Genomic DNA, 13741 nt, shown 5'->3' with positions numbered 1-13741 from the left:
AATTACACTAGAGTTAGAGGCAATAGAATAAATGCCATGTTGTTCCTTCCTGAGCTCCTTACCCTATTTCCTGGACCAATAATAAGTCCCAGATTAAGCCCAAACTTGGTCCTTTTGGGGGTCCTGATTGGTTCAGAGTGAATGAAAGTAGCAAATTGTTTGTTTTGTCCAGAAAATCTGAGGATCTTTCACCTGAAGTTTCTTTTATTTTTTTTAATTTGGTAAAAAAGATCATTCTCTTCCTCATTTCTTACCTAGTCTTAATCACTGATTGGGTGTTGCTTCAGTCAAACTGAGATTTGTTAAAGACCTTACCTTAAAAGGCCCAGGTCTCGCATTGCATCCCGGGCCATCTCCAGATCCAGATGGCTCTGGAGAGGAAAGGGAGGCAGGTGACTTTGCACACCCCTCCATCACTCATCTTCCTGATGTCATGGTCCTCTTCAAGAAAAAAGGACAAAATACTCAAGCCAACACAAGAAGCTGTTCAGAGAAAGAGGAAGTAGATAGAAGAATTGGAGCCGAGTTTAATCAAGGAAGAGAGATTCCTTCCCATAAATCTGACTCCTGGCCCAAAATTACAGCTTGGTGGCTATCAAAGCAGAGGGTGGTGGTTAAAAAACAATCAAAGTAAACACTCTTTTTACAGGTAAAAATACTAGAACATGGGATAAAGGATCAGAGTAAAATGACAACTTTTGTCCTTGTTTGATTTCCTTAGATTTACTAAAATTACCTAAATAAGAGTTCTTATTCCCTAAAATATCATGTGACAAGTCTCCTGTGCAATGGTGTACATCACAGAGTCTCACATTTATTCATCTGGAATGTTCATTTCATGAAACACTGTCTGCTACTTGGTTGGTAGTTTGAAATTTGGCCACATGACAAAAATGTGTGTAACACGTTTTTTTCTTAAGTGTTGATTGAGCACATAATTTAAAAGTCAGAATATAAAATAAACATCTCTGCCCTTTCTTCCAGCAGGCCGCACAGAGATCTGCTCTCCGCGTTCTGTCTGACAGGTACATTTTGTCATTTTTATGAACTATAAATTGCTTTATGAAACGTTGAGCCCTATTTATTGTGGCATATAATTCATAATCGGATTTTTGTCCCCAAAGTATCTGTGAACTGGGATGTTAAACACTTTGCATGCTTGGATTTGTCATGCATGTGTGGAGTTTATTACTGCAAAAATCACAGTCTTGTTGTATTTCATAGAGAGTGTGCAAAATCCCTTGTTGTGCTATGAGACGAGATAAGAAACTTAGTGGGAAAAGCATGAATGATACAGTAAATTGTGAGCTTTAGAGTTTGTTGAAATCTAAGCTTATTTTTCAGCAATAAGTACTTCATTTATTTTGAAATGTTTTCTTCTGACTTTGTCCAAATCCTTTCACTGGAAGTTATCTTTCTGTTGATGAGGTTCTCTGTTAAAATGCTTTATACACGAATTTCAACAATTCATGCTCTCTCATTCCCCATTTCTTGTTTCCTTGCATTGTTTAGTTTTTTCTCACTTGTGTTACCAAATAAGACATGTAAATGTAATAAATAAACATAGTTGAGCTATATTTGGCACTAGGGTTTGCCTTAAAGACTGGATAAAAGATAAGTTGAATTAGGGGATGTAAAATAGCTTCAATAGACCTCTCCCCCAGCCCCCCATTTTGACACAGGAGGAGGGAATTTGTGTTGATGCTTGTGAGTTAAAGGACTAGCAGGTACCACAAGTGAGGAACTATGTCATACAGTGGTGCAAAGAGATTTTTCCCCCATGCTCTCCTGGCAGCCTCTTGAACCCTGTCTGGCTCACCCTCATCCCCTCCAGAGAAGCCTGTGATGTATTCCACCTCCACCTCAGCCCTGCCTTCAATTTTCCAATTCCACTTTTTTCTTAGAATGAGCAGTAATTGACTCTGTAAACCAGCTCAAGCCAGTGCTTCTCCAGAGCAAAATCTGTCACTTAGGCTGAATTATTTGTTGTGCATGGCTGAAAAGCATTCTCTATGGGTGGTAGACTGAGACCACCAAACTTATTCTACCTCAATTTTATAAACATCATATTTTTTTATTTCACTTGAAAACCCTTCATTTTGACAAAACTGTGTACACTCTGCATGCTGCGAGATTAGTTGCCATTGAAATCTTTTAGAAAGGCTTTTTTAGAAATTTGGCAGAGTTAACAGACAAATTGTGGAGGATTTTAATTCTTGAAAAGAAAAGAAATTTGGAGGTCTGAACACATTTAATTTCTGACATAATATCTCCTTTTATCTGTTTTTCTCGCTATTAACATTTTTAAAATACTATCTTCTAAATCCTGACATTTTTCTTCTTTAGTAAATTACCTACTCAACAAAACATATCAAGGTAAAAATAGTTTGGTTTAAAACACAAAGCCATTATGGCTTTTGGTGGACTTCACCTAAATCTATTTTTAGAATGACACCAAATCCCTTTGAAGATATGACCACAACACAGAAAGCAGTCACCCATCAATATAATAGATAAAATTCTAGTATATACTTCCAAAAGATAAGACTCTCCTTGCATACAGAAAGTTTTGAGGGACATTGGACTAGCAATGATGCTTTCACTATTTTATCTCCCTCAAGTAAATTAAAATTCTTAATTAATGTATTAGTTGTTTTTGCTTTATTGTATAATTATTCTGTTCAGAGCACTGTACTAAACATGACAAAGAAAAACATATTTCCCAAACCAGAAACAAGTTCATTCTGGTAAGTAAACATAAGGCTAAGTGATTAACCATAGATCTCATAGGAAAGAGGGGAAAGAAGAAAAGATGAGAATATCTATAAAATAGATTTAGTTCTTAAAAACACAATGTACCATTCTTATGCATATGCCATATCTTCAACTATATATGTTAGGGCTTTTTTACCTTGTGTTTAACAATTTATACTTGAATAGTCTCTATCTAAAGTGTCTAAAGGTATTACATGCCTTCTCTTTGGTATTATGTGAACTCTAGTCACAAAGAGATTTCAAAATGATTTGTTGACTTTGTAATGTGATCCTAATAATGCAGTAAAAAGCTGTCTGCTCTAGTCTATTTTGCTGACCAGTTCTATGGGCTTTGTGGATGTTTCAGGGCCAAAGGTGCAATCACCATAAATGAGAAGCATTTGTAATCATTTGGAGATACAGTAAGAACTCATTAATTCAAAATGCAAGGGATTAAAAAAAAAAAAAGGAAGAAGTAGGCTTTGAATTAATTGGGTTCAGGTTTTCCAATATTTTTATTAATGAATTTTAGGCCATCTAAGTCAGGTGGGGAATATAATTATCTCAATTTGCATTTACTTTTGAATAAACTTCTGTTATAGAAGATTGAGAAGTAGCATACAAGGTCATATTTCTATTCTTTTCAGTCCATTGTTATGTCTCAAACAGTGAGTAATATCTTAAGTCAATTTGTGAGGATTGTGGATGCCCTCTAATATACCATATTCAAAAGATTAGCTTCTTTAAATAAGCTCTATTGTTAAACAATAATTCATTAATTGATCTGAACCTTACTCCAATCTGTTTATTTTCTGCCTTTGCCACCTGTCAAAGTCTACTAGATGGTAAACTCCACAAGGGCAGGGACTCATCTAAATTTCATATTTTTTCTGTTGCCTAGCATAGTGTTGGGCCCTAAGTGGATGCTTAATAACTGTTACTGTTAAATTCAATGGGCTTTAATTTGCTTGAGGAATTGGGTTGGGGTTTTTGTTGTTGTTATTTAATTATATCAGTCAGGTTGGACTCTTTGTGATTGGAAGAGACAAGTCACCTCCTCTCACAGATTTTTAACTTTTCACATTCTAAAATTCTAGTTTAGGATGTCCACACCCATCAACCCTTTCACCCTCCTTGATCATTTTAGTTTTTGACTTGTTTATGTTCTCCAAGAATAGCAGTTCACATTGTCTGCAGCATTCCAGATGGGAATTTTCTATAAAGATAACTTCGTGGTCATGAAAAGGTCGCTGAATTTGAAGTCAGAAGATCAGGACTTGAAAATCTCTGTTGGTCACTTGGTCATTTGGTCACTGTTGTTTCACCTCTCTATAACCTTGCTTCCTAAATACTAATGTCTTCATTACTTTCCTCAAAGGGTTCTTGTGTGATTTATTGTAGGAAAACAGGGGTATGTTGTCCCCTCCATTAGACTGTGAGTGTCTTGACAGCAGGAACTTTTTATTGTTGCTGCTGTTGTGTTTGCCCTTCTTTATGTCCCCAATGCTTAGCATAGAGCTTAGCACATAGTAGGGGCTTAATAAATGCCAGCTTTTATGGTATTTTAAATACATCATTTAAGCTCACAAAAAAATCTGTTAAGTCAACAAGCACTTATTAAGCTCCTACTCTGTCCCTCTGAGCCAGGTGTTGAGGATACAAAAGTTAAAAAAAAAAATCTCCAGCCCTCAAACATTTTATTTCAAATGTTCTCCTTGATGAAACTCAGCATCCTGCAGTCTCTTAGGAACTTCAGTGATCATGATCTTACATCACAGAAAATAACTACTTATATCAGTTTTCCCAGTGAAAAACAAAATTTTACTTTCTCAGAAGAAATTCACAAATAGGCCCTTATGAGATAGGCTACAAGCAAAATCTGTGACATTTCCCTTCCAGAGAACAGATAGCCACATCTCATCTCTCTGAGATGGTTCAGGTACCCAGCCATCAGGGAGGAGTTTGCCTGATGACATCTTGAAATTTTTCCTAGCTGTGCTTTCCCAAGATTGCCTCATTTATTTGCTGCTTTGGTTTTATTGGAACAACCAGTAATTTGACTGTTAGGATAATATCCTTTCAACATCAACAAGGGTATAGTGATTAAAATTGAATCTTAACAAATTAAAATGAGGGAGACCATTAGCCAAAATCCTATCTGTGGATGCAGCCCCCCTTCTCTGGTTCCATTTGAGCTTTAAGTTCAGTCTGTGTCTTAGCAACAATCATCCAAGGCATATTGGAGGTCAGAATTGAAAAAATGAGGAATTGGGCCTCTGCTTGCTCATTCTGCCTATTTGTCACTTCGGTAATGCAGCTCAGTAATGGTGGAGTGGGCCACCTACAGTCAGGAATAGTCTTGAAAGGGGAGTCCTTTCTCCCATTCACTTTTAACAGTTTTTCATCAGTCGGTCTTGGATAGACATGCAATTGAGATTGCCAGCATGTCAATATTTTTTGCTCAATTCCCTTAATAAAGAGTGAGAATGAAAGGGGAAAACAAAAATTTAGAAAGAAAAATGTCAATTAAAAGAAATCCTATATATGAAAAAAAGAAACACCAGTCTGATGTCCCCTTTCTCCCATTATAGTTATGCTTTTTGTGTATATTTATTTTAAGTGGGAATTATGGAAGTGGAGGGTCTAGATCAGTGGTCCTCCAAAGAATTGTTGGGGTCTCTGAAACTCTTTCAGAGGGTCTACAAATTCAAAATTTTTTTTATTTCTAATATAGTAAATAGCTATAAATATAACCCATGTGAACAAAAACTCTTTGAACAGATCCTCGATAGTTTTTTAACAAAATGAAGATACTGAGAACAAAGGTTTGAGAACCACTGGTAGATCTATGAATTCATCAGTGAGTAGAAACTCTCCTTAGTGATGTAGATCCACAACTTATCTGCAACTTAAAGTCTTAGAGAATTGCTGAGAATTGAAGTAATTTGCCTTTGCTCACCCCTGGGCCCAATATGTGTCCTCTTCCTGATTCTAGTTATGATTCTTCCATCTACTACCATTTGCCCTTTTGCTGCTATATAGCTAACAGAATAGACAAGCATTCAATATTTCTTGAAATAAATTGAAGTAAAGTAAATTGAGATGAAATTAATTTTTAAGTGTAGTATATCTGTATGCTTGCATGAGCTCAGTTGTTGATATATGCATGTATTTAGTATAAACAGACACTGGAGACAAGAAGACAGTTAAAATTGCTAGAAAAAAGGCAAAATGCTGTTAGGAAGAACATATATGTGTATAGCATATGAAGTGTCTCCATTTATGATTGATCTTCCTTCACATGAAGTAAATAGGAGATAAGTGATCAAAAAAAGTATTCACATGATTTATCAAGCTGAGTAGAGAAGCGAGAGGTCAATCTTGAAATCTAGGGAAGGAGAGTAATAGGAAATTGCTGGGACTAAGAAGTTAATCATATACTTGGACTGCTTCCATCTGTTTCTGAAAGAAAGGGCAGAGCTAGTAAGGATGCTTTATAGCAACAGATCAGGAATTAATGTGTTCTGTGAAATCTAAGTATCATTTGCAATAACTTGGAATTTATTTTTTTAAAGGTAATAATAGAATTCCAATTGAATAAATCACATTGGACAGGAAATAGGAAATATTGGAGGGAAGGATGGAGAATGTGTTTATTAAAAAATAAATAACTAAGAAAAGCCAACATGAAAACAGTTGTTAATCTAATGGCACTCAAAGGGCATGAATGGCCTTGTGGTTAAATTGTGCATATAATCATCTTTTGAAATATCAGCTCACAATTTCAGAAATGACTACACATTTATGAGCCACAGAGATGAATCATTAGGCCATAACCTGTCTGTCCATCTGGCAGTGTCTCAGGTCCAAGATCCACTTATCTTGAATATCCCTCCACTGCTGTTCACTCCTGAACCCAAGAGGTAATATGGTAACTAGATGCTGAGCTATAAGCACATTTTATTGTCTAGTTTTGATCTTTTCTCAAATCTGTTTCAGATAATTTCAGACTTTCAGTTCCTTCTGGGAAGGAAGTGCAGAGTACATGAAAAATATAGGGTTTTTAACTTCCTTGCCATTTATAATATCTGAAATGATCCACATTGAGAAAAAAGAGTAGAAACCCACCTCCACTGAGTGTCAGGAGACAAGCCTCAGCATAGTACAGATAAATTTCTGTTGAACAGAATCCGTCTTTTATAAGATTATATCTTGAAATAGCTTCAATTAAGAACAAAAGAAAAAGTGAAGAATGGGATGCTTTTACCTTTTCTCAGGCCCTTACTAAATAAGTATAATTTTCTAGTTCATATTTTAGTAATTTATTGACATCTCATGAAAATAAGTCAAACACTGTCATACATTGTTAACGTGATAATTATTATAATAATGAAGATAGTGATGAAAACCAGCTCTTCAGGGTTCTCAAAAATGCTTTACAAATATCTCGTTTTGTCTCACAAGAACTCTGGAAGATAGGTGTTATCATCATCCCCATTGTATCACATAACTAGTAAAAATCAAAAAAGCTGAATATTAATTCTGGTCTTCCTGACCTGAATTATCCATTGCACTGTGTAAAGTCAAGAGCTTTGCCTTTCCCCTGAAAGGCACAGAAGTAAATAAAATTTCTAGGCACCTCTTTAGGGGATCAAAAAAACTGAATATCTTGGTTTTGAAAAACCCTAGATTCTCTAGACCTTAATGTGGCACTTTTCCTATTACTGGGGGCACTCTATGCCCAGAGATTGGCTGAGTGAGACTGTTTTATAACAAAGTCCTTTTATTAACTCAGAAACTAAGCCAACTTGGATAGAATTCAGAACAGACCCACTGTCTGCCAAATGCTGCTCTCCAATAAATAGTGCTATTTAGTTTGTTACTACTAATAGAGATCATCCTAACTGAAAAGGGACAGTACACCCTCTTATAGTAGCCACAGGAGTTACCAGAGAATGCATGTCTGCTTGACAGAAAGTGCAATTAAATCTATTATGCAAAGGATCTTGCCTACAGCCACGTTGGTGTTTTTTCAGTGGTTTGGGGAAATTCAATGGCCTAAGGAAACTTAATAAACTAGAACTCCAAAGAGGAGGGTAACTGGAATGGTAAAAGATTTAGAAATCTTGTCAAATGTGGAATGATTGAAGAAAATAGGTTGTTTTTTTTTTTTTTTGGTTGTGTAAAGAGAAGGCTAAGAGCCAGTAAAAACATTTAAAAATTAAAAACAAACATTTTGAGATGGAGAAATAATCTCATGTTAATCAAGTTAATAAATAATAATTCATATAATAAATAATAATTAATAATGTAATCATTGTGTTAATAAGTGATGGTTAATTTAATTAATGATTATTGATTGGTGTTGATGAATATTTCAAATAAAAAGCTATCACAAGAAGAGAGACTATGACTTATTCTGGATTGCTGCAGAGAGCAAAACTTAGACTAACATGCCAAAGTTAGAAGGAAGATGATTTTGGCTTAATATGAGAAGCTTTTAACAATTAGAACTGTCCAGCAATGAAACATGCTACCTTTGGGGTGGTAAATTTCCTGGGTTTTGGAAGTATTTAAGCCGTTGCAGAGAAGGAATTATATATTTGAAGAGGTAAATTACTGCTCCTGAAAATTAGCATAGTAATTTAGAAGGAATTTTGGTACTGAATGATAGATAAGATTGGATAATCTTTAATTTTACTTCCAACTCTTTACATTCTATGAGATCTGATTCTTGAGAAGCATTCAATGATTTTATCCCTGTCTTTGAATTCTTATCATCTCCACTGAAGAATAATTATTGTATAACAGTTCTGAATTAATACTAGTCTAATATGAACCCAGAGGGCAGCTAGGTGGCCCAGTAGACAGAGCATTGGATTGGGAAGCAGGAAGACACATCTTCAGGAGTTCAGATCCTGCCTCAGTTTCCTCATCTGTAAAATGAACTGGGGAAGGAAATGGCAAATCACTTCAGTATCTTTGCCAAGAAAACCCCAAATGGGGTCATGAATAATCGGACATGACTGAAATAACTTCAGCAAGAGAAAAAAATATGAATCCAACAGGAAAAAATAAAATGTTCTAATACTGAATAAACCATTTTTTTTCTATCTCTATCAGAAACAGAGAACAGACAAGCTCTTGCTTTCTTGTTCAGAGATCTCGTGATTGTAAATTAAACATCCACAGGAAAAGTATAGTAAACCTTAAACATTCTCAAGTGCTCTGGTTCATTCTTATTCACCTTCATGTCTAGTTATTGTACTCTGTACCACCCTCGTCCAGGACCTTTATAACTTCATACTGGGATTATTTTTAATAGTCTTCTAATCTGATCTTCCTGTCTCTACTCTCTCCCTTCTTCCATTCATCTTGTTCATGTAGCTCTAAGGATAATTTTTCTCACACTTCTGGTGGCTTTCTTCAAACCACCTATTTTATTATGTCATTTTCTGCATAAGAGAATGTTGTCTATACTTCCTCTAAAATCCTCAACTCCAGATCCTCCATTGTGGAGTATTTTTTGCTACTTCTCATTCTATATTTATTGTATCCCCAGTTAGACCACCCTTACCCTCACCCCTGAAGGCTTTCTTTTCTCCCATCCCTATTCTGGGTAACCATCAGTAATACCTGTTCTGGTGCCCTGGTTTGCAATGCTCTCCTGTCTATAATCAGTCTATAATCATTGCTGCAATCATGAAACAGATGTCCCCGATCTGACTTTATGCTTCCTCACAACTTTTTAAAACAGTGTGTATATGATTGTACATTTGGCTTTTGTACCTTATTGTTGCATGCGATTATGTCATTTCTTCCTAACTAGATTGACAGGGGCCCCTTTCTTCTAATTCTTTTGCATCTTCTTTGCCAGTACACAATTTGGTGCTTTTTAAATAACTGGTTGCTTTAGGGAAAAAAATACCCTGCTAAAAGTGTTTAAAGAAATGCAGAGTTATTTCACTGATCAATGACATACATATAGATTAAATGGGTATGTATATATGTATGAGAACTTACAACAAACAATAAAACATTTCAAAATTTGAAAAATTGTCACATATAAAAGAGAGTAGGTTGCTTCAGAGAGCAAAATAAAGACCTACATGTGAAAGTTAGGAAATATAAAAGAAGTTGAAAATAGGGTCTCTGTCAATCTAGTTAAGAAGAAATGACACAGTCATATAAAACAAGAAGACAAAAGCCTAATATAAAATATATATATATATTTCATCCTAAAGCATTGATCATTGATGTAAATCAATGTAAATCCTTTTAGCAGGATTTTTTATTAAAGTTGTTTATTTTCAAAACATGCATAGGTAATTTTCAACATTCACTTCTGTAAAACCTTGTGTTCCAAATTTTTTCCCCTTCCCTTCTCTCATCCCCTCTCCTAGAGGGCAAATAATTCAATATGTTAAACATGTGCAATTCTTCTATACATAGTGCATGAGAAAAATCAGATCAAAAAGGAAAAAAGAGAAAGAAAATAAAATGTAAGCAAACAACAATAAAATAGTGAAAATACTATGTTATGATCCACATTCAGTTCCCATAGCCCTCTCTCTGGGTGCTTTCCATCATAAAACCATTGGAACTGTCCTGAATCACTTCATTATTGAAAAGAACCATGTCCATCAGAATTGGTCATCACATAATCTTGCTATTAGCTTCTGCAATAATCTCCTGGTTCTGTTCATTTCACTCAGCATCAGTTCATGGAAGTCTCTCCAGGCCTCTTTAAAATCATCCTCCTCATTATTTCTTACAGAATAATAATATTCCATTATATTTATATACCATAACTTATTCAGATATTCTCTACCTGATGGGCAAATTCTCAGTTTCCAGTTCCTTGCCACTACAAAAAGGGCTGCCACAAACATTTTTGCACATGTGGGTCCCTTTCCCAGTGAAGAAACTAGTAGGATTTCTTTAAAAGCAAACATTTATTTTAAACGCAGTTACCGAACACCTATGCTAGATGCTAAATGCAAAATATAAAAACATATCTAAAACTATTAAAGTATATTAATTAAATTAAAGCTCATTAATTAAAGTTTAATTAACTAATGAAAGTTTGAACTTCAATATACAAATTGTCCCAAAGTCTTAGTGCAGTTTTAAGCTAAGAAAGCTTAAACTTTAATAGACAAATCATCCCAAGACTCTTAGCACAGTTTTGAACATTTGACTAAGACTTTTGAGGCATCCTATAATTGGGTCTGACCTGTAATTTTATCTGTTTAGTTGCTGAAATTCCTAGTGTGGAAATTCTTGCCAGTGATGCAGGTTAGCCACTTAGAGTTTTAAAAATTCTAAGCCTGATAAATCACTTGCCCAGAGCCACATAACTGGTAAATATCAGAAGCAGAGTTTAGGTGCAGGTCTTCCTCTGAACTTCAGGGTCAGCCTGCCATCCATATCCTCTTGCTAGTTCTCTATTTTAAATCCACCTTGTTCTTAGATTTACCAAGGTTTTCCCAACTGCAGTCATTTTAATTCTTTTTAATACTTAATAATATTTTTTCCAATTACATGTAAAGATAGTTTCAATATTTACTTTTTAAAAAATTTTTTATTTTAGCTTTTTATTTACAAAACATTTGCATGCGTAATTTTTCAATACCCTTGCAAAACCTTATGTTCCAAATTTTCCCCTCTCCCCCCAGATAGCAGGTATTCTAATACATGTCAAAATATGTTAAATATGTTAAATCCAATATGTATACATATCCATATAGTTATCTTGCTGCACAAGAAAACTGGATCTAGAAAGAAAAGAAACCTGAAAAGGAAAACAAAAATGCAAGCAAACAATAACAGATGTGATCCACACTCGGTATCCATAGTCCTCTCTCTGGGTGTAGATGGCTCTCTTCATCACTGAACAATTGGAACTGGTCTGAATCAATTCATTGTTAAGAGAGCCACATGCATCAGAATTCATCATTGTATAATCTTGCTGTTGCTGTGTACAATGATCTCCTGGTTCTGTTCATTTCTCTTAGCATCAGTTCATGTAAGTCTCTCCAGGTCTCTCTGAAATCATCCTGCTGGTCACTTCTTACAGAACAATAATATTCCATAATAGTCATATACCATAATTTATTCAGCCATTCTCCAATTGATGGACATCCATTCAGTCTACAATTTCCAGCTACCATGAAAAGGGCTGCCACAACCATTTTTGCACATCAACATTTACTTTTATAAGATTTTGAATTCCAATTTTTTTTTCTCACACCCTCTCTAACCACCCCTTCATAATAGTTCTTTCTCTGGATATGGACAGCATTTTCCATCATGAGTTCTTTGGAACTGTCTTGGATCATTGTATTGCTGAGAAGAACTAAGTCTATCATAGTTGATCATTACACAATGTACACAATGTTGCTATTACTATGTATTTCTGCTTCTGCTCACTTCACTCTGTATCAGTTCATTTAAGTCTTTCCAGGTTTTCCTGAAATCTCTTTTCTTTTTTTTTTTTTAAATCCTTTTTTAAAAAATTTTAATTATTTATTGCTGCAGCAATTGAGGTGAAGTGACTAGCCCACAGTTAGCAAGTATCACACGTCTGAGGTCCTCCTGACTTCAGGGCTGGTGCTCTATCCACTGCGCCACCTAGCTGCCCCTGAAATTTAATTTCCTATAGCACAATAATATTCCATTATATTCATATACCACAGTTTGTTCAACCATTTCCCAATTGATGAGCATTTCAATTTCCAATTTTTTGTCACCACCAAAAAGAGTGCAATTTTAAAGGTAACTAATATTAGTCCTATGAAGTTCTATCTCATTTATGTCTTACCATTTATACCACTGGCCATCAAGAGGGAGAAATAATAATAATTACTATTATTATGAGAGTTGACAATTTTATAGCATTTTTTGATTTGCAAAGTACTTTAAATAAATTATCTTGTTTGAACTTAATAACAACTATGTGAGTTAAATACAGAAAGTATTATTCCAGTTTTACAGATGAAGAAATTTGGACTCAGAGAAATAGCTTGCCCAAAGTGACACAGCCAGTAAGTTTCTGAACCTTACCTTCCTCCTGATTCTAGGTCCAGTTCTCCTATGAAGTATTCACTCAGATTCATTACCAGCCAGTGCATTGGCAATAATGTGGAGTTTATTTTATGGGAACGTGATTATAGACATACAAACTCCATCAGATTCATTATCTCCTGAAATCTCAATAACATCATCATCTGCTATTGTTTATCCAGCATATAAGCTTTATGATGGGGGTAGTTTAAGGGAAGAAAAAAAAACCACATTGATTTGCAGTTACTATTCATAGGATTTTGCCACTAGCAGTATGAACATCAAAGCTTTTAAGAGGGTTAAAAGGAAAACTTAGACTAGAGTCTATTCTAGATTCTGGGAGGGGAATAATCATTTATTAAGTACCTACTAAGTGCCATGCACTGCTCTAAAACACTTTACAAATACAATCTCATTTTGAGTGGGCTTAATTCCATAATTAGGGTAGCTGGTGATGCAGTAGATAGAATGCTGGGTCTGGAGTCAAGAAAACTCATTTTCATAAATTCAAATCTAACTCAAACACTGGGCAAGTCACTTAATCCTGTTTGTCTCAGTTTCCTCATCTGGAAAATGATCCGGAAATAAAAAAAAAGGCAAATCACTTAGTATTTCCACCAAGAAAAGACCCCAAAATGGAGTCACAAAGTATCAGACACAATAAAATAATTCTATACTATATAGATAGTACTATCAACACAGAAACAAACCACTAAACCATACATAAGGATCCCTGTATATTAACTTAGAAAGCCACATGTTAACATTATCTATGCTTTTATTACATTTTAACTTGTTTCCTCCCCAATTGGGGAAAGTTTCTTATTTCCTTCCATAACCTCTCAGAGATATGGAAGGGATATCTCATTTGGAAACCTTTTTTTTTTTTTTCCCATGTTCCTCCTGATTTTTTCTCATATGC

At 34.9% G+C, this 13741-nt stretch overlaps 1 protein-coding gene across 2 annotated transcripts in view; it reads left to right on the top strand.

Annotated features, from left to right (window-relative positions):
• The window catches only part of AFF3 (ALF transcription elongation factor 3), a 658463-nt gene that overhangs the window by 538465 nt on the left and 106257 nt on the right, over positions 1–13741 (top strand). Inside the window, exon 9 of one of the 2 annotated variants that reach the window (XM_051984722.1) lies at positions 988–1025. In XM_051984722.1, coding sequence (XP_051840682.1) covers positions 988–1025 — 38 coding nt within the window. Of the gene's footprint in view, positions 1–984; positions 1026–13741 lie in introns of both variants that reach the window. The other variant, XM_051984720.1, reaches the window with a different exon arrangement.

The sequence above is a fragment of the Antechinus flavipes genome, chromosome 3 (assembly GCF_016432865.1).
Source record: "Antechinus flavipes isolate AdamAnt ecotype Samford, QLD, Australia chromosome 3, AdamAnt_v2, whole genome shotgun sequence".
Classification (NCBI taxonomy): domain Eukaryota; kingdom Metazoa; phylum Chordata; class Mammalia; order Dasyuromorphia; family Dasyuridae; genus Antechinus; species Antechinus flavipes.
Note: the sequence above shows the minus strand (reverse complement) of the source record. Positions and strands in the feature narration are given on the sequence as shown.